We start from the raw sequence: 20,403 nt of genomic DNA on the forward strand, positions 1-20,403 counted from the left end.
ATGGACCAGCCTGGCATGAAAGTTTGGATGCCAAACCAAGTTTTCCAAACAGAATGTCTTTTGGGGGAGACTGTTCATGGCCTTTAGAGGGTCCCTGATACAGAGATGCAATGGACAGGGCAAGATTTGAGAGCTGTGTTCAGTATTGCCTGTGGTTTTTGCACAAACACTCCAACATTTCACAGGTGGAAACTGGGACACGTGGTGCCAGAAGGTGGTCAGGTTGGCGAAAGTTATGGATGAGGAAGAACACACAAGCTAGGAGAATTTGCAGCATTTTGCAAATGAAGAAACTTGCCAAGAAAACCCCAGGATAGGGTTGCCTTAGGGGTTACCACAAGTTGGAAATGACTTACAGGCATACAACAACACCCCATGAATGCTCGCCTTAGGGTCACCATAAATCGGGAACAACCTGAAGGCACACAGCAACAGCAACAACCTTTTGCACTTTGAGCTCAGTTTGCAGGAATGGAAGTAACCAGAGGATAGAGGAGGCGAGAGAAACCAGGACATTTTAAAAGCAGCTGAAAAAGTGGGATGGAAAAGGATGAACTGAGACTGAACTGGGACAGTTGGAGGGTATGGACTTTTGCAGCGGAAATGTGGGGCACACTGTGCGGGTCCTGCCTCTTGGTTACGTTTAGGATTCCTTGGATTGGTCCTGGAACTGCTTATCAATAAGGGAATACTATTCTGTACCTCTGAGTGCTTAGAAAGTGAATGGTTTTCTCCAAGGAACTTGTCAGGGATGCTTTAGGAACCTCTGGTGGGTTCTCTGTCTCTTTGCTACTTTGCAGGTCTCTCCAGGCATTTGGTGCAATGAAGGGCCCTTGTGCCAACAGCTCTCAGCCTTTAAAACTCCTGTGCATCCATGCCCTTCCTTGCTTTGCCCTCTTCAGGCTAATCTCCTTTCTGAAGTGGGCCGTGACTTTCCCAGCCTCCTCCACTCTTCTTCTTCTGAGATTGCAGAGTTTTTAGTTGTCTTTTTCATCCCTGTCTCTTTTTTAAATAGCTGTGGTTCCTTGGCCCAGGAAATGCTCCTTCCCAGGCTGTGTGGTTTCCAGACTCTCAGGGGTGCGCCGGCCATGGCCCAGTCGGGTTTTGGCTTTTCTTCCCCATGGCTTGGAAGAAGTGTCCTTGCACCCCACCTTTTTGGACCCCCTCCAGAGCCGGCCAAGGTGTTCAGCGAGGGCTAAGCCTTGCCTTGTTGGTGGCCATTGGTATGCGCAAGGCATCCTGTCTATTGATGATCTCAATTTTATATGCGCGAGAGGTGTGGGTTTTGTATTGGTATGTGTGAGAGGGTGCGAGTGCAGTTGTGCGTGCCTCCGGATCGGTATGCGTGGGCGCTCGCGCGTTTGATGCGGGGAAATGTGGGAGGGGGTTGATTTGGACGTGCCGCTCTCGGAGCGTGCCTCCGCCGGCAAGAGTTGGCTTGTAGAATTATGGTTTTGCCTGGTGTTTAAGGATCGGAGTGAGTTATTGTTCCCTTTTCAAAAAAGTTATCCTCCATTGCAGACAATGTTTTATCTCTTTTGCTTCCTGGAACCATGTTCTGTACATCCCTGGTAAACTAGACCGCCTTTGACAGATTTCACCTCCGTCCATCATCCTCAGGGGACTGGGATAGAGTTGCCAAGTTAACTGCAGGACTGGGCTCCTGTACTTTTAAGAATAGGAGGGTAGAAGAGGGAATTTCAGTAAGTTGCCATGTGAAATGCAGGACAGGGCTCCTGTATATTTAATAGTGGCATTCAAAGGTATAGTCATGTTTGTCTGTAGAATCAGTACATAGAGAGATCTTGCAGCTCCTTTGGGAGCAAGAAGTTGGCAGCATGATCTTTCCTAGACTTAAGTCTGCCATCCAAATGCATCTGAGAAAGTGGACTCAAGTCTAGGAAAGCTCATGCTGCCAATTTCTTTCTTTCAGTTAGTCTCAAAGGTGCTGCAATATCTTTAATAGTGCTATAGAAGAGGGCATTTGAGCAGCTTGCCAGGTGAAGGTGACCAGATGTTGTTGTAACCACAAAGGAGGACAAGGCGCCACAAAAATGTAGGGTATTTAATAAAAATATGGGACTGCTTGGGGGCTGTGGCCACTCCACCCCCAATAAAAACATTGTCCAAAACAGCTCAGCTCTTATTCTTAACTAGGTTTTCCAAAGCCAGGAGTTGAGAACTTGAGTAGCGACTCCATTGCAAAGATCTGAACTTGGGACTTCCAAGGGCCAAGCTAGGCATATTTGTGCCACACCTCCAAAAGCAAAAAGAAAGAAAAAAGAATTGTGTCCATGATGGAAATGGATGCATTCAGATCTTTAATTTTATTTTTGGAAGGTTTCCTCTCTCCCTCCCCGAAGTTGCACCGAGCGCTGGGTGGATTTTAATAACTCCAGCAAAGGAGTCGGCGGTAATTGAGCTAAATTTGTGTCACAGTTTATATTAATATTTTTTTGCAATTAGTGGCTTTTTAGCAAGATTCCTGCGCTTGGGCTCAGATTCTTCTCCGCTGCTCTGAAGGCATTGTCAGGGTGCTTTTCCCTTCCTTTTCGCCTGCCAGTGCCTTGGGTGCCAAGCATACTCTCCAACATTTTGCAGATGAAAACAGGGACATAGGCAGCCAAACAACATCTGAAGGTGTTCTAGTTGTGTTCATCAGTTGTGAATGAGGAAGAACACGCAACCCAGGAGAGGCTGCAGCAGTTTGTTTTTGCCTGAGATGACTGGGAAAGGCCAGATTCTGGCCCCTTGAATATATATCTTCTTGCTGTGTTCATTGAATTTGAATGCAAACTACTTTTGCACTTTGCAGGAATGGAAGTGAGGGGAAAGTGGGAGGAGGAGAGAGGAAACCGGGGCCTTTTAAAAGCAGCTGAGAAAGTGGGACGGCAGAGGATGAATCAGGGCCTGCCCTGCCAAAACCGGGACAGTTGGAAAGTATGCAAACTCAGTTTCTTTCTGGGGGGGAATTTGCAATGCAAATGTCATACTGTTTGGACAGCTGTTCTTATGCCTTTGCAAAGACAAACCATTCCTTCCTTCTCCTTTACCTTTAGTGGGATGGAAATGGTTTTGGAAAACTAGGGTCGCCATAAGGGAATATGGAACTGGGCTGTCACCACCACTTCAGTCATTTGGCACAGAATTAGATCCACCTGTATTTATTTATTTTATTTCAAGGATTTTATATCCCACTTTTCTCCCACAATGGGATTCAGGATGCAACTCCCATGTAAAGCCTTCCCTTGCCTGGCACATTCTAGCTGTTTTGGACTATGGTTACCAGAGCTTTCATCAGGATTTTGGGAGTTGTAGTGCAACACAACTGGAGAGCCCAGGTTGATGGAAGGTTGATGCAAAATATCTGTGGTCTATGGTGCTTTTCCTGCCATAAGTACTCATACAAAAAAGGCCTCCAAAGAGGCACTAGGATTACGTCTTGGCTCATTAGATAAGGAATTGCAAATGACAAAAGCACAGATCCAAAAGATAAGAGTTCAAGTGCAGCTTTGGGTTTGATCAGGTTGAAGATGCATAGACCAGGGCCAACCTTTCGGAGGTGGCCAAACATGGCTTGCAAGGCAACAGTTCTCTCATGCAGTTTGACCTCAGCATCGAACTCCGCACTGCAGAAATAATCCAAGTTTGACACCACTTTAGCTGCCATGGCTCAGTGCTATGGGATTCTGGGAATTGTGGTTTTGTAAGACATGGTGCCAAAACAAAGTACAGTTCCCAGAATTCCATAGCATTGAGCCCTGGCAGTTAAAGTGGTGTCAAACTTGGGTTATTTCTGCAGCGCGGATGCCGCTTTTGAGCTGCTGCCTCCAAACAGGGAGGATTCATCCTAAAGTAGCACAGCTAATGATTTGAGGATAGCCCTTCTGGGCCTGAAGAAGTTACTTTTTGGACTGCAGCACACGGTGTTGAGACTACAGAGCCCAGGATTTTGCAGGATAGAGCTATGACAGTTAAAATGGCATCAAAATGCATTATTCCTACAGCATTGATGCACCCTTGGTCTGAAATGCACTTATAAAAACTATACTCAGGAGGGCTAGAAACTTGTAGTTAAAATGGAATGCCTTGTTTCCAAAGAGCCTTTGTGGATGATGGGATCACCAGTGGCTACTAGCCACTATTTCCATTTCCAGCATGAGAGGCTATTTGTTGTTTGTCCTCTATTCCATCCATCTAACCATCTATTCTGTATATTCTATTGAGGCATTTTCTTGGCAAGATTCGTTCAGAGGAGGTTTGCTATTGCCATCCTCTGAGGCCGAGAGAGTGTGACTTGCCCATGGGTTTTCCATGGCTGAGCGTGGGATTTGAACCCTGGCCTCCAGAGTTGTAGTCCAAGACTCAAACCGCTCTAACACATCGGCTCACAATAAGAGGCTGTATTCCTCCTTCTTTCAGATAGCATGAGCAAAAAATGTCCAATTTTAAAGTACAGATTCGAACCCGGAGCAGGTTTTCTCGGGAAGCAGCGTCCGCCCAGCTGTCAGAAGCGAGGCGTTTTATCTGCAAAGTGTTTAACAAACAAGTCACAGCAAGTTCCTGAGCAATCCTTGCTGTGCCCCCAAAGCGCTGGGATTTATGAAGTCGCGTCTCCCTTGGAACAGTTTTGCCGTTTGAGCAAACGCAGCGGTGGCAGAGGAGTAAGTACATTTCATTGCCACACAATCGGCTCTTAAGATGCATAGCGTTCGGAGGGTTTTAAAGAAAGGGCAATTAAGAAAACCCGAGAAGCCTCCCATTTTAAAACCGATGACGAGTTGCATAAATATGTATAATGTCAATATCTTGACGCTAGGCATCTTTTTTTCCCTTTTCTAGATAAATGATGGAAAAGACAGACAGAGATTTATTGAATCCTTAAAAAATTGCTGGTCCTTGTTAGCAGAATATGTTTCCCTTTCGGGAAATTTTTTTAAACATGCCAAAAACCACACATTTTGCAGAATAATTGTCAGCCTCTCCAAATAATGAATTTTTGTTTTGTTTATTAGAAATATTTATAAATCACAAGAGCTCCTTTTGTGGTTAAAATGGAGTCTTTGAGCAGAATAATAGTCTGAGCGTTGGATTATGACTCTGAGACCAAGGTTCGAATGCCGGCTCAGCCTTGGAAAGGTATTGGGTGATCTTGGGCAAGAGTCACACTCTCTCGACCTCAGAGAAAGGCCTCTGAACAAATCTTGCCAAGAAAACCCCATGATAGGTTCACATTAGGGTCTCTGTAAATCAGAAATGACTTTAAGGCACACAACACACACACACACACACAGACAAAACATGTTGAGAAGGGCAGGATTTTGTCCTCTCCTCCTGCTGTGTTAACTGAGTGCAAAAATTGAGTTAATTTAGTGCAACAGCTGAGTTAATTGAGGGCAAAAATTTGACAAATCATGTCAAAATCCATAATTTTGGCCCCAAACCCTGTTGTCGACTTATACATGAGGTCGACTTATAGTCGAACGTATACGGTAATTGGGGTTGTCGTTGCTAAGTTGGAAGGTAGTTAGTCCAAAAGGTCCAGGAGTTTCAACCCTGTGAGTCCTGGCCCCCGACTGATGGGAGAGATCTGCATTTGTGCTTTGGACCAGGGAACCAGACCAAGATGCAGCCTATAAAATGGAGGAATCTGGGATGGTTAATTCTCCAGGGATGGACCATAGTGATCAGGACAGAGGTGTGACAGGTGGAAAAGAGCTGGGTTCGGATCATCCCTGTTTTGTTTGCTATATCTCTCCCCATCCTCCGCGCAGTCGGATCTTTGGATTTCTTGCTCGGCACGCAGCCCTCCTTTTCTGCTTGGCTACTCTTGATTGTAGCTCAGCAAGAGGCGAAATTGACTGGGGAAATTGTGAGTGAAGGAGGAGGCGAAGAAGGCATGGCGCGCGTCAAGGTGCTTGAGAAGGACTCGGGGTGGGATGAGAGGCACCCTCTTTCCATTGGGTTTGCATAAGAATCAAAGGGACCCAAACAGACTCTTACCAGCCAAGGCAACCCCATGTGCCCAGAATGCTGCCCAAAGGTGTCTGAAGGGTGTAAGTGGTTCGTCTTTGCAAATAAGTCCTCACTTTATAGTCCACTATGAGTGCATCTGCACTGTAGAAGTAAATGCAGTTCAATGCCACTTTTAATGCTGTCACTCCATCCGATGGAATCCTGGGGTTTGTAGTTTTACAAGGTTTTTCTGAGTCATTGCACCAAATTAACTAAATTCTGTCAGATGGAGACATGGCAGTTAAAGCGGTGCCAAAATGCATTAGTTTTACAGATGCACCCTATAGATGTCTTTTAAAAAATTGTGAGCATGCAAGCAACTTTGCTCCTTTCACTTTGCCCAGGTGTAGCACTGCAGTTGTGGCCTAAGTACCCTAAAAGCACCAACTCCTGTCTGATTGTGGAAGCTAAGTAGGTTCAGCCATGGTTAGTACTTGCATGGGAGACCAACAAAGGATACTAGAAAGAACGGGCAAAACTTCCTTCATGTACAGTATTCCTTTCCTAAGAAACTTCTATGAAATTCATAGGATTGTCATAAATTGACAAGTGATTTGGAAACACACACACACACACACACACAAATAGCACTATGATGCCACTATCATTTTCATGCTTCCATCCTGTGGAATCCTGGGATTTGTAGTTTAGAGAGAGGGGTTTAGGGTTCTCAGACAGACCCCCAGCCTTCCACAGTTGTCCATCGTTGTTGTGAATGTATTTTAAGCTGTGTTTTAATTATCTGTTTTTAATAATATGCTTTTAATTGTTGTGGAGTTGTTTGTTTCGTGAAAACTTTTGCAACGTACATTGTGGCTAACTTCCATTTTAAATTTTGTAAGATGCTTAGGTTTCTTGGTGGGAAACAGGTGGGAAATACATTGAATAAATCAATAAAATACAGGTTGAGTGTCCCTTCTCCAGAATTCCAAAGCACTTCATAAACCAAAACTTGGTTTTCCTAGGTGGCTGAGACAGTGACACCTTTGCTATCTGATGGTTTGATGTAGGCAAACTTTGTTTCATGCCCCAAATTATTTAAAATATTGGTAAAATTACCTTCTGGCTATGTTTATAAGCTGTATATGAACCATAAACGAATGTTGTGTTTAGACTCGGGTTCCATCTCCAAGAGATCTCAATGTGTACATTAAATGCAAATGCAGGTTTCTAAAATCCAAAATATGGATCAATTCTGGTCCTAAGCATTTTGGATAAGGGAGATTCAACCTGTAATGCAAACCTTGTGGAACTACTAAAAGAATTAAGTTAATTGTAGACAGTTTGGATAGGTGTCTACCTAAGTGTATACAAACTTTGCTTTGTGCCCCAAATTATTAAAACTATTGTATTTTTATGTGTATAAGGTGTCTTTGAAACATAAATGAATGTTGTGTTTAGACTTGGGCCCCATCTTCAAAATATCTCATTATGTATACGCAAATACAGATATTCTAAAATCCAAAACACAGAACTCTTTTGGTCCCAAGCATTTCGGATAAGGGAGGCCCAACCTGTAAAGCAAACTCTTTCCTGACCAGTCGATAAAATAATTAAGTTTATTGTGCAGATCTTGGGCAATGAGTTGTGTATGTGTAACGAAAGGAAAGAGGAAAGGAAAACAGACCACAACTTTTCTTTTTCTCTTTCACTAGGTTGTGGCTTTCCCTCAAGGAAACCAATGACCGCAGGATGCTCTGAGGCAGAGCAACCAATTTGGATGGTTCCCGAACCAAGATGGCGGCTCTGTACGGAAGTGAGGTGAAATGCGTCAGCGTCGAATGGGACTTCCTGCAGGGCCTCTTGGTGAAGAATCAACCGGTGCCCTGGTAAGATGGTGCCAGCAGGCTGTTTGGCATAATAATTTATTAGCTGGGAAAATGGACTGTACTTCCAGAGCTGCATCCACACTGCAGAAATAATCCAGTTCAACACCACTTTAACTACAATGGCTTAATGCTATGGAATTCTGAGGATTGTAGTCTTTTGTGGCACCAGAGCTCTCTGGCAGAGAAGGATAAATGTCTCACTAAACTACAGATCCCAGTACTGTATTCCATAGCATGGAGCCATGGCAGTTAAAGTGGTGCCAGACTGGATCGCCATAAGTTGGAAATGACTGGAAAATACACAACAACAACATAGCACAATGGAATGTATCACACTGACAATACTATTCATGTGTTCATGTGATGTGATATATATATATATATATATATATATATATATATATATATATATGATGGTGGTGATGATGATAAAAACAGTCATTGCAGAACTTGCTTTGCCATGTGCTTTGCCATGGGCTACCAATGGAGGTGGGACAAGATGGCTCCCTAGTGCCTTCAAGATGGGAGGAGAGTATCCCTCAGTGTCATGGCTGCTTATCGTCTTCCTTCTCTCCTTTTCCTTTCCAGCCTTCAGGCCTTGCGGAAGGAGAAATCTCGCAACGCGGCACGCTCCCGCCGGGGCAAGGAGAACTTCGAATTCTACGAACTGGCCAAGATGTTGCCGTTGCCCGGAGCCATCACCAGCCAGTTGGACAAAGCCTCCATCGTCCGCCTCACCATCAGTTACCTCAAGATGCGGGATTTTGCCAACCATGGAGACCCACCTTGGAGTTTGCGAGCGGAAGGCCCTTCCTCGGCTGGCAAAGGTACATGGTTTTGGAGAGGAAGATGGTGTCCATCACTCCCCAAGGCAGTGCTTCCTAATGTTGAAGTGGAAGCTCTTTTTTTGCAGTTTGAATCCATGGCTCAACAGAAAGCAAACTGTCTTTGTTTTCTACATGTCATCCCTTCAGATATTTAAAAATAGCCATCATGTCTCTGAGAACCAACATGGCATAGGATGTAGTTTGTGCTGGACTACAACGCTGGAAACCAGGGTTCAATTCTCTGCTTGGCCATGGAAACCCACTGAGCAACCCTGGGCAAGTCCCACTTTCTCAGCCTCAGGGGAAGGCAATGGCAAACCTCCTCTGAACAAATCTTGCCCATGAAAACCCCATGATAAGAGTTGCCATAAGTCGGAAATGACTTGAAGTCACACAACAACAAGAATTATGTCTCTGTCTTCTCTTTTTCCAAGCTAAATATACCCAAGTATCGCAGTTGTTCCTCTTACATTATACCAGCTTAGCTTAGCTTTGTTGTTGTGGTGTGCCTTCAAGTCATTTCTGACTGACGGCAACCCTAAGGCAACCCTGTCCCTGGGTTTTCTGGGGCTGAGAGAATGTGACTCAATCAATGTCACCTAGTGGGTTTCCATGGCCAAGTAGGAAATCGAACCCTGGTCCCCAGGGTTGTAGTTGGATGCTCAAACCACTACACTACATTTGTTAAAGGTATAAATAGTCCTGGGTGCAGATGTCACCATTTTGTCTTTCAGGCCAGGGATTGGGAGGGAGGCAAACACTAGCCAACATTGTCTGGAACCCTAGGCCAGCGATTCTTCCAGTCCAACGGCATCTTTGCTCTGGCATTAACCAAGGACCATTCATCTCTCCAGAAACTCTTTCCCCAAGCCTTGTGTCCGTTCCTTTGCCTCTTCTGCCCCCGTTTTTCCAAATCCTCTCCCAAAGGCGGGTGCGACGCTCCATTCCGACACACAAGCACACCCGCACCCAGGCACTTGCCCAGATAAAATAGCATTGATTAGCCATGCAATAAATCACCATTTAAATAATGCCGCTGCAAAGTGTGTAATTAAATAAATTAACTGCCTTGGAAGAATACAGGCTTGCAGCAATTTCTGATTACTATCATTAGCCGCGGGGTAATTATCAGCCCAATAACGAGTGTTCTATGAAATCGGGATAAACATCTGCCTATTGTTTTTGGGAGGCTGGGTGAGGGTCGGTCCTCTTTTCTCCCGCTTCCCAGTCCAGATTCCAGCACTGAGAAGGGGCCATCTTGCGATTGTCCTTTGATCCCCTCCCCGTCCCCCCCGTCCCCTTTACTCTGCCCCACTTGCAGAGAAAAAAGCCAAATGTGTCGGGAAAAGATTCTATTAACGGTCGGCTTTTGAAAAATTAGCACCCAGAACTTTTGCAAAAAATACTCCGCAACGCCATGGAGGGGTTTTTCCCTCTATTGTTGTGCTGCAGCTGTATCTTAGGAGAGAGTTTAAAAATAGAAGGGTGCACAAAGGACAGGCTGGCCGAGGATTGTGGGAGTTGTAGTCCAAGAAAGTAACTTTCTGAAACTCTGGTCACACACAGACCCAGGTGGAATTGGAGAGTCAGGAGCTTCCAAATGTTTTTGTTTGCACACCATAGAGGCCTGAGTGGAGGTCCCTCATTGCTTGTGCTAGCTATCATTATTGTTGTTGTTGTTATTATTATTATTATTATTATTATTATTATTATTATTATTATTATTTTCTTACATTACGAAGATGTAAATCCCCAACAAGATTCCAGCCATCTTTTGCAACAACAGTGGGAATTCTGCAGCCTTGCAGATGTTCTTGAACTGTAGTGCCCAGCTAAGGCTACCTGGTTTCCAGGTATGGCCTCTCTGGCAATAGAGAGGAACCTCAGGACAAGTGCATCATCTTAAAAATGATCTGTCTATTGCCCCATGTTGCAGAATGTTTTGGAACAGCTACTATAGACTTTCTGCTCAAAGCAGAGCTTGGAAAACTGTTTTTATTGGGACTTCTTACCGCACTAAGTGCTGGAAACCGTTCTTTCCTCCGGACAAGAGATGGAACCCTGCAATCCTGATTCGCAAGGCCTTCCCTGACTGGCAAATTATTCTCCCTCCACCGCTTCTCCCAAAGAGACTGTTGTCCAAATTTTTCCTTGTCCTGATTATCATCTTTAACCTGGGGCCAATTTCCTAATCAATCACATTAGTGCAATTAGCAGCGTTTTTTAAATGCCTGACAGCAAGTCTTGCCCCTGGCTCCTTCCGCCATTATTGCTGGCTTTGGCGGGGAGAGAAATTAAGGTCGGGTTGATTAATCAATCAGTGGTTTATTAAACATCTGGAGGGGGACCAATTGTTCAGATTAATGGGTAAAAAGGGAGACTAATATTTAATTTCTCCATTTTCCTCCTCCTGAGTCACTCGGCCAAAGCAGTTTGCTGTGGCACCGGAGCTCTCTGACAGGGAAAGGTAAAGGTCTCACAAAACCAGAATTCCCAAAATCCCATAGTAATGAGCCATGGCAAGCGGTGCCAACTTGGATTATATCTGCAGTGTGAATGCCGTTTTGGTCCGGCAAAGAGCTGCAGATGGTCAGAAGGAGAAAATGAGGGTTGGCGACAGTCACTGCCTGGATTATCCCCCCTCCAGAAAGGTGAATCACCCAAGTTTTGGCCTCGGTCCAGAGAGCGATTGCACACCAGCTACTCAGCTAATGGATTCAGACTGCCTTGTATTGGCAAGGTGTTGGGAGACCCCTTGTTCTTGTACTTCCTCACCGCCTCTGCCTTGAGATCTGTGAAGGATGGATGCGTCTGGCTTGCAAAGTGGGGAGCAGCAAGGAGAAGGTTTAAAGGACTGCCCAGGAGGTGGCATGGAACAGAAGGGCAGAGACAGGGGTTGAAAAGTAGCCCATTTTGTCCCCATCCGTCTCGCTCCGCTGTGCCCTTCCATGTTACTCTGCTTACTTTGAGGGACATGGTGACGGTTTTGTTGTCATCGTCCTCTTCTTGTCCTGCAAATCCTCTAAGGAACTCAGAGCAATGTGTAGCAGTCTCTATTTTTAGCAATAGCAAGTACATTTCTATACCGCTTAGCAGTGAACTAACACTCCCTGAGTGGCTTACATTGTGTAAGCCAATTGCCCTTACCAAGCTGGGTATTCATTTTAGTGACCTGTGAAAAGATGTGAGGCTGAGTGGACCCTGGAGCCCTGCTTGGGAATGAACTCACATCCTAGTGGCTGCAGTGACTTATGGCAATCCTATGAATGAGAGATCTCCAAGATTTGCAGCCATTTGCTCAGTAGTCATCTGCTCAGGTCTTGCAAACTCAGAGGAGCTGCGGCTTCCTTGATGGAATCTATCCACCTGGAATGCAGTCTTCCTCTTTTTCCTACTGCCTTACCATGTGTTATCCTCTTTTCTGGTGAGTCCTGTCTTCTCAAGATACAGCCAAAGTATGACAGTCTTTAGCTTCCAGGGAGAGTTTGGGCTTGATTTGATCTCAGCCCTATTTATTTGTCTTTTTGACAGTCCATGGTTTCTGTAGAATTCGCCTTCAGCACATTTCAGGTTATTTGATTTTCTTCCTATCGGTTTTCTTCACTCTCTGGCTTTTGCAACCATATGTGGAAATTAGGAATACTGTACTACTTTTATAGTCATCTATAAGTTATAATCTTCTATATAGGAAGTTAGATTTCTTGATTTCTTGACTATCATCTTCATTTGACCCTAAGGCAAACCTATCATGGTGTTTCTTAGCAAGATTTGTTCAGAGAGGGTTTACCTTTGCCTTCCTCTGAGGCTGAGAGATTGTGACTTGCTGAAGATTGCTCCGGGCATTTCCATGGTCAGGCATGGATTTGAACCCCAGTTTCGGGAGTTGTAGTCCAACAGCCAAACTAGTACACCATGCTATGTTACTGGTTGCAAAGGAGCATCCTATCTTGCCAGATTGTTGTAAAGAGGATAAAGAATGCATGAGAAGTACCTTGAACATTTCCAAAGTGCGAGTGTTGAAGCATGGAAGGTGAAAGCTAATTATTTTGCAATGTCTTATCTCTCTGTATCTGGTGTCCGCACTTGGAACAGCAAATCCGTTGGCTCCAAGAAACTGATCACAGGATTGCTGCGATATTTTCTCACACAGAGTTTTATTTGCTCCCCTCCAAACCCACCTTTCTTTGCCTCTCTGAATCCCAAGTCCTTTATCCTGCCTTGCTCAGTCCTCTAACTTTGCCAGAAAGGAGCTGAGAGGCAGGCTGCTCTTTTGGCATTCAGCTGCGGCTAATTCTGCCGCCGCTCGGCTCTGCAAAAGACACGCTGCAGCTGCGTTGCTGTAATCCGCAGCAATTCCGCCGGCTTTATTCTCCCTCATAATTACACACTTGGGGGAAGAATTCGGTGATTGCTCCAGCGCTGGACAATTTGCTCTGTTGCGACTCCAATAATCCCGCCAGATTTTGACATTAACCCCCTCGAAGCTTTTGGAGTGGGCTGTTCTTGTAGAAGACATAAGGCTTGATGGATTAGGCTAGGCAGGGCTCAAGAGCAAAGCGGGTTTGCATCTGGAGGGTCTCATTTGGGGTACAGAGTTCAGCCCATTCCCAACTTTTCTACTTTTGCCATATGGAACGCTCTTGCAGATCGCAAGGCTCCAATAAGAAACTTGCTAGTATCTGTGCGATTCACTATCAGAGTCTTTTCAGAGGTGGATGGTTGACTGCGTACCTTCCAACATTTTGCAGATGAAAACCAGGACATGTGTGGCCAAGGAATATCAGAATGTGGTCAAGAAGGTGAAGGTTATGAATGAGAAAGAACAAAGTAGGAGAGGCTGCAGCAGTTTGCTTTTGCCTAAGACTACAGGGAAGGGCAAGTTTTCCAGCGATGGAGGTGGAAACATCCTATAACATGGGTTGATTCTATCTCTTGCTCCGAAATAGGCAGGAAAAACAGACTTGAAGGAGTCGCCACCTTCACCTGCCCTTCCTTTCCTCTCCCTGTAATGAGTTAACTGAGTACAGACTATTTTTGCACTTTAGACTCAATTTGCAGCAACAAACTGTGAACAAAGGAGGAAAGTGCGAGGAAGAAGGAGAAACTGGGGTTTTTAAAAAGTGGCTGAAAAAGTGGGGTGACAGAGAATTAACCAGAACTGTCTCTGCCAAACTGGGACAGTTAGAGAGTATGGATGTATGCCATATTGTGTTTTGTAGGACAACACTAGCGTTTTGAATTATACCCAGAAATAGACTTTATACCATATGAGTAGCAATAAATCAAATAGGACTTGAATGTATGAACTTCCCGTTTGAAATGCCTTGCTCCATTTTGACCCCAGATCTCTATGAATTTAGTTCCAAATTTTCAAGTGGGGTTTGTCAACCCTGCTCCCCTCTTCTCATTTCCTTCATGAACTGATGGTGGTGGTGATGATGATGATGCTTTGGGAAGTTGGGAAGGTGTGAGGTTTTGCTTTTGTGCCCAGGAAATATGTTGAAGGATGGCTGGTGAGATAGGCACACTTTACCATTGTTTAAAAATAGGTTAAATCTTTCTCATAAAATAACAATAAAGAGAAAAAACCTGTTTGGTTTCTTTTTTTAAAAAAATTGTTTTCCTAGGATTTCTGAAAGAAAGCAAGGATTTGGAGCTGAGTGCTAGAGATATATAGGATGAAATACACTTAAACGCCCCTAATTTTCGTGGATTGCAAAATCTTGTTTTTCCCTTGGTTGCAGAGCCTTAAAGAAACAACCCACGTAGATAAGGCAGCAAGCGAGCCCTAAATGACAGCAAGAAATGGGTGGAAATCGACAGTGTGTTACACGCAATGCCAATCTGCATTTCAAGCAAGTGCCTGTTTGTATAGCACAGCAACAACCTCTTAACAATATTCTAGCAGCGTTCGAGATGAGAGTTTGGAAGGCAAAGCTAATTTATCTTGGGTCATTCCGCAGGATCTGTAAAATGCAGCTTCTTCAAAAATGTCTTTCGGGAGAGAAAAATCAAAGCTGCAAATCATTCTAGAGCAAGCTTCTAGCCCTTGTGGAGGTATTAAAAACCCTACTAGGCAGGAGATGGAGAATTTGCTTTCTTTGTGGTTTCAGTTCCTCTCTCGAAATGCCATGTAGACGATGGAGCCAACTTGTTTTCTGTTGCTCCAGAGGCTAGGACACGAAGCAGTGGATCCAAATTACAAGAAAAGAGATTGTACCTAAACATTAGGCAGAATTTCTCGACTGCAAGAGCTGTTCATCAGTGGAAAACGCTGCCTTGGAGGGTAATGGACTCTCCATCTCTGAAGGCCTTTTAAACAGAAGTTGGATGGACATCATTCAGGAGTGCTTTAGCTGCGCATTCTTGCATGGCATGGGGTTGGATGTGTTCCCTTCCAACTATAAGCTTCTAAGTTTCTAGACCTCATAATTGTATAGGGCTTTTAATATATACAGTGGGACCTTGTTATCCACTGGGGTTTGGTTACAGGATGCTCCATGGATAACAAAATGCATGGATGCTCAAGTCCCATTAAATATAATGTCAGAGCAAAATGGTTTCCTGTGTATAGAATGGAAAATCAAGGTTTGCTCTTTGGAATTTATAATTATCATTTGTTTAATATTTTCAGGCCATGGATGCTCAAATCTGTGGATAAGGAGGGCTGACTCTGTGTGTGTGTGTGTGTGTGTGTGTGTGTGTGTGAATTCATGCTGTCTCTGCATCCAACCCTTCGCTATTACAGCTGTTGAACAATGGACTGCCTCACTTTCTTTGGCTGTCCTTTAATTCATGGCTGTGGAACCAGTACACCAAATCTTTGACTTTGACTCCAAGTTTTCAACTTGCGTATCTTATTTGGTTTTCAAACTACAGTATGTTTGTCTTAGTGGTTGTAAAATGACTTGAATCCTGGCCTGGGGAAAAAGTGGGATGATGATGATGATGATGATACAATGTGCCCTTGGAATCCACAGGTGTTTGGTTGAAGGACCCCCATGGATACCAAAATCTGGGGATGCTCAAGTCCCATTACATACAATGGGATATTATTATTATTATTATTATTATTATTAGACCTTGATATCTGCTGGGATTTGGTTCCAGGACCCTCATGGATACCAAAATCTGTGGATGCTCCAGTCCCATTATATATAATGGTGCATCATCATCATCTTCCTCCTCTTCCTCCTCCATTGGTATCTGCTGGGATTTGGTTCCAAGACCCCCAATGATAAAATCTGTGGATGCTCCAGTCCCATTATATATAATGGGGTAGGTAGTAAACTGGTGTCCCTTATATAAAATGGCAAAATCAAGGTATGCTTTTTGGAATTTATATTATAGATAGATAGATAGATAGATAGATAGCCTCTCTGAGTCCCAGTCCTGGGAAAAGAGCAGGATATATACACACACACACACACACACACACACACACACATACTTTCAAGCCATGGATGCTTGAATCTATGGATGACGAATCCGTGGATATGGAAGCCCAACTATAATAATAATAATAATAATAATAATAATAATAATAATAATAATAATAATAATAATAATTGGAGGAGGAGGAGGAGGAGGAAGTAGTGGTGATCCTTTCCCTATGCCCAGTTCTGCAATTGTGGTCTTGCTCCATTATCTCTAACCATTGAACAGTATTACTCTTGCATCTCTGCCCTGATCATTTTAGGAGTCCAGATTTTTCATAACGATGATGCTTCTCCTTTCTTTCTCTCTGAAGTTTTTAGGGTGGGTTCCCCCCCCCTTTTAAAATGTGTGCATGTTTTCCAAGTTCTCTCTCTTTTTTGTCTTTGGAAACGGAATTGCTTCATGGCTTTCAAAGCTGGCAAGTTGCAGAAACATATAAAATAAGATAAAATGAAACCCTCCCAGGCTGGCTACCCTTCCCTTCTCCGTAATCCTTGCAGCTTTCTAATTCTTGCATTAAATGCTTTTAATTATAGGAGCATTCTGTCTGACCTGTGGGGTTATTTCCAGAGAGGGAAAATGAAGGAATTAAAGGAAATGACAGAGCAAATTGCCGCAATTAGCGGGGCTGGTATTGTTCTGTGCGTCTGTCAAGGGAGTTCTCTGTTTGTTAGTTACAAGTAAATTCGTACAGATAACGGAGACAACCATTATAAATGCCATCTCTGAGGCTGCCGGGTGCTACAGCGATTTTCCTTTATTTTTTACAAAAAGAGAAAAAAAGAAAAGAAATGAGAAAGAAAGAAAAAGAAGGGGGGAACGAAACACTCTTTGTAAAAATGATATTTCTCCTTGAAATTGAGATGCAATTGGGGAAGATGGCTTTCCTCTGCACACCTCCCTTTTCTCTTCTAAATCCAGATTTGTGCTTTGTGCCTCTCCGGCTGCATCCACACTACAGAAATAATCCAGGTTGATACCACTTTTAACTGCCATGGCTCCATGCTATGGAATTCTGGGGCACCAGAGGTTTCTCATGGGGAAGACTAAACATTTTCCAAAGCTACAATTCCCAGAGCATGGAGAAGACTAAATACAATTCCAGAATTCCATAGCTATAGAAGCCATGGCAGTTAAAGTGGTGTCAATCTGGATTACTGCAGTAGTGCGGACCCATCTAGGACAGGTATAAGTAACTGTCTCAGGTCCAGGGGTCATTTTATTTTTGACCCTCTGAAGTGGCCATACAAAGGTGCCCAAAAATATGAAGAAAAACCCCACACAAAAACAAGACCTGAAATAGTTTCTTGTTTTGAGAGGTATTTACTAGTGTTAAAAACCGTGCAGCGTGGATTTTGCAAGGTGTTTAAAAGGTGAATTGCTCCTCCTTTTCACACTATGCAATTAGACTGCTGTGATTTAATTTGTAACTGTAAAATCCTGGGATTTGTAGTTTGGTGTGGCACCAGAATACTCTGACTAGGACTTCTAAGTACTTTGTTGTGAGAAGAAATTAGGGAGGATGAAGAGGGTGAGCCCCGTTGTTTTGAGCTCATTTAGTTGCTGCAAATGGAGTTTTAAATGCAAAACAGTTTGTTGTTCTTGTGTGCTTTCAAGTCATTACCAACTTAACGGTGATCCTAAGACAAACCCAATTTGTTGTTTTCTTGGCAAGTTTCTTCTTTGCCAATGCCATCCTCTGAGGCTGAGAGAGTATGACTAGCCCAAGGTCACCCAATGGGTTTACATGGCCCAGTGGGATTTGAACCCTGATCTCTAGAGTCACAGTCCAATGTTCAAACTACTGCAACAGACCAAAATATACAGTAATTGTATTTTGGGTGCAGGGGGGCAAAATACTAATTTGGAGAGGCAATATCCTTTGCCCCATCCTCCCCATAGCTATACTCCTGGATCCTATAGGAGCTCTGCAGCAGAGAGTTTATGTACAGAGGCAGTTCATGTACAGGGGATTCAAACCATGGTCTCCAGAGTCATGATCCAACACTCAAACCACTACACCAAGCTGACTCGGGTCCAAAGCACACTGCAGAAATAATCCAGTTTGAGGCCTCTTTAACTGCCCTGGCTCAGTGCTAGGGAATCCTGAGAATTGTAGTTCATTGTGGCACCAGAGTTCTCTCTGACAGAGAAGGCTAAATGTCCCCCAAAACTACATTTCCCAGGATTCTCTAGCACTGAGCCAGGACAGTTAAAGCAGTCTCAAACTGGATTATTTCTGCAGTGTGTTTTGGACCTGTTAACTCAGTGGAGGAGGCGAGAAGAGGAAGGAGCAGAGCCATGTCCTTTCCAAGAGTCTCAGGCAAAAGCAAACTGCTGCAGCCTCTCCTAGCTTGCAACTTCTTCCTCATTCATAACTTTTGCCATTTTAACCACACTCTGATGCTGTTTGGCCACATATGTTCCAGTTTTTGTCTGTGAAATGTTGGAGGGGATGCAGTTGGAGCCTGCCAATGCCCAGCATCCGTCTACAAGCGATGAGCATCCCTTCCACACTTCCACCATAACATGTGTTAACGCCTCTCCTTGCAAAAGGAGAGCTTTCCAAGAGTTCTTGGCACCGATTCCTCCTTTCCTCTGCTGCCTCCTTCCCTCCATCCTCATGATGGTGTCTCTCTCTCTCTCCCCTTCCTTCCTCATCCTCTCTCAGATCCTGAGCCCGGGAAACTTGGCCGTCCTGAGTTACAATGAGCAAAGTGGGCTGAAAGGAAGGTTAAGCCGGGGTCTTGTGAGCTTTTCAGCTTTGCCCGGGGAGTTGTGAATACAGAGCTGATAAGTATTCTAATCCCGTCTCCCAGGAATGTGCAGAACACAAAGGCATGTCCTGTGTTCCCCCCAGTGCACCGCCGTGCTTCCCGTCCTTTTAATCTACCCCCAACTCCATCCTGGTTGTCTCCCCAAAGTGAATGCCGAGTGCATCACAGTGTGCGCCATCCTAGACTTCAATATGTGCGTGTATATATATATATGTATGTGTGAGAGAGATTAAAAAGCCAACCAACAGTCCTTGTCCCAAGTTTATCCTGCATCTCAGAAGGATGCAGTTCATCGTTTTTTTTTAAAAAAAGGATGCAGGTTGAGGCTCCCTTTTCCAAAATGCTTGAGACCAGAAATGTTTTACATTTGGGAGTTTGGAATATTTGCATAATCTTGGAGGTGGGACCCAAGACTAAACACGAAATTTGTTTGTGTTTTGTATACATCTTGTAAAGAGATCTTGTAGCACCTTTGAAACTAACTGAAGTAAAGAAGTTGATAGCATGAGCTTTTGTAGATTTGAGCCTACTTCCTCAGATGCATCTACAAAAGTCATGCTGCCAGCTTCTTTCTTAGTCTCAAAAGAAAGAAGCCACAAGATCTCCCTACATACTGATTCTACAGACTAACATGGCTATATCTTTGAATTGTATAACCTTATACACCTAGCCCGAAGGTAATTTTATACATAATATTTTTTAATAATTTGGTGCATGAAACAAGTGTGTGTACATTGAACCACCCACAGCCACCTTCTCTGGAGTCAGAGAAGAAACAACTTTATAGTGGCCTTTGCAATGTGTCCCCCCATCTTTCCAGGAATTGTGGACATCATGGAGTCGATCTGGAGGGGTATTAGTGCAGGAAACGGAGGTGTTTGAGACATGGCTTCTCTGATGTTGGGTCTCTTGTTTTCCTCCTACAGCTTCGGGCCGGAGAAGCGTGAACCCACTCCTGACGGAGCTCTTTGAACAGCACCTGGGGGGCCACATCCTGCAGGTGAGTCCGACTGAGGCCGGCTGCCCATCCCTCTGTCTATACTCCATTTAAGACAGGATTTTAGGAGACCCTTCCCAGGATACAGATCAATTGTTACGATTCCACTGCCATAGTTGCATCCTGTGCAAATCCTGATGTTTCGCCAGCCACACCTGCTCATGAAACGTCAGGAATAAACTCTTCTCAAACATGGTCACATAGCCTGAAAAACCCACAAAAAACTATGGATACCGGCCGTGAAAGCCTTCGACTTCACAATTATCAATCCCTCTTGCATATCGTCCACACAATACACCTCCAGGCTGCACCATTCACCACAGTGCAACACATAAACTAACTCCACCATTAACATGTAGAACCACTTCCTCCAAAACAAGGGTCCTACAGGTATATATACTTCACTCTCTTCCATGCCACCATCCTCTGAAGATGCCAGCCACAGTTGCAAGTGAAACATCAAGAATAAATTCTTCCAGAATGCGGCCACATAGCCTGAAAAACCCACAGAAAACTAAGGA

At 44.1% G+C, this 20,403-nt stretch overlaps 1 protein-coding gene across 2 annotated transcripts in view; it reads left to right on the top strand.

Moving 5' to 3' along the window:
• The first annotated feature begins 475 nt into the window (after positions 1–475).
• Positions 476–20,403, top strand: part of NPAS1 (neuronal PAS domain protein 1) — a 47,040-nt gene continuing 27,112 nt past the window's right edge. Inside the window, exons 1-4 of one of the 2 annotated variants that reach the window (XM_042438847.1) lie at positions 476–582; positions 7,671–7,844; positions 8,433–8,671; positions 19,812–19,885. In XM_042438847.1, coding sequence (XP_042294781.1) covers positions 7,753–7,844; positions 8,433–8,671; positions 19,812–19,885 — 405 coding nt within the window. In that variant the 5' untranslated portion in view covers positions 476–582; positions 7,671–7,752. Of the gene's footprint in view, positions 583–4,383; positions 4,665–7,670; positions 7,845–8,432; positions 8,672–19,811; positions 19,886–20,403 lie in introns of those variants that run through there. The other variant, XM_042438846.1, reaches the window with a different exon arrangement.

The sequence above is a fragment of the Sceloporus undulatus genome, chromosome 9 (assembly GCF_019175285.1).
Source record: "Sceloporus undulatus isolate JIND9_A2432 ecotype Alabama chromosome 9, SceUnd_v1.1, whole genome shotgun sequence".
In the NCBI taxonomy this organism is placed as follows: Eukaryota; Metazoa; Chordata; class Lepidosauria; order Squamata; family Phrynosomatidae; genus Sceloporus; species Sceloporus undulatus.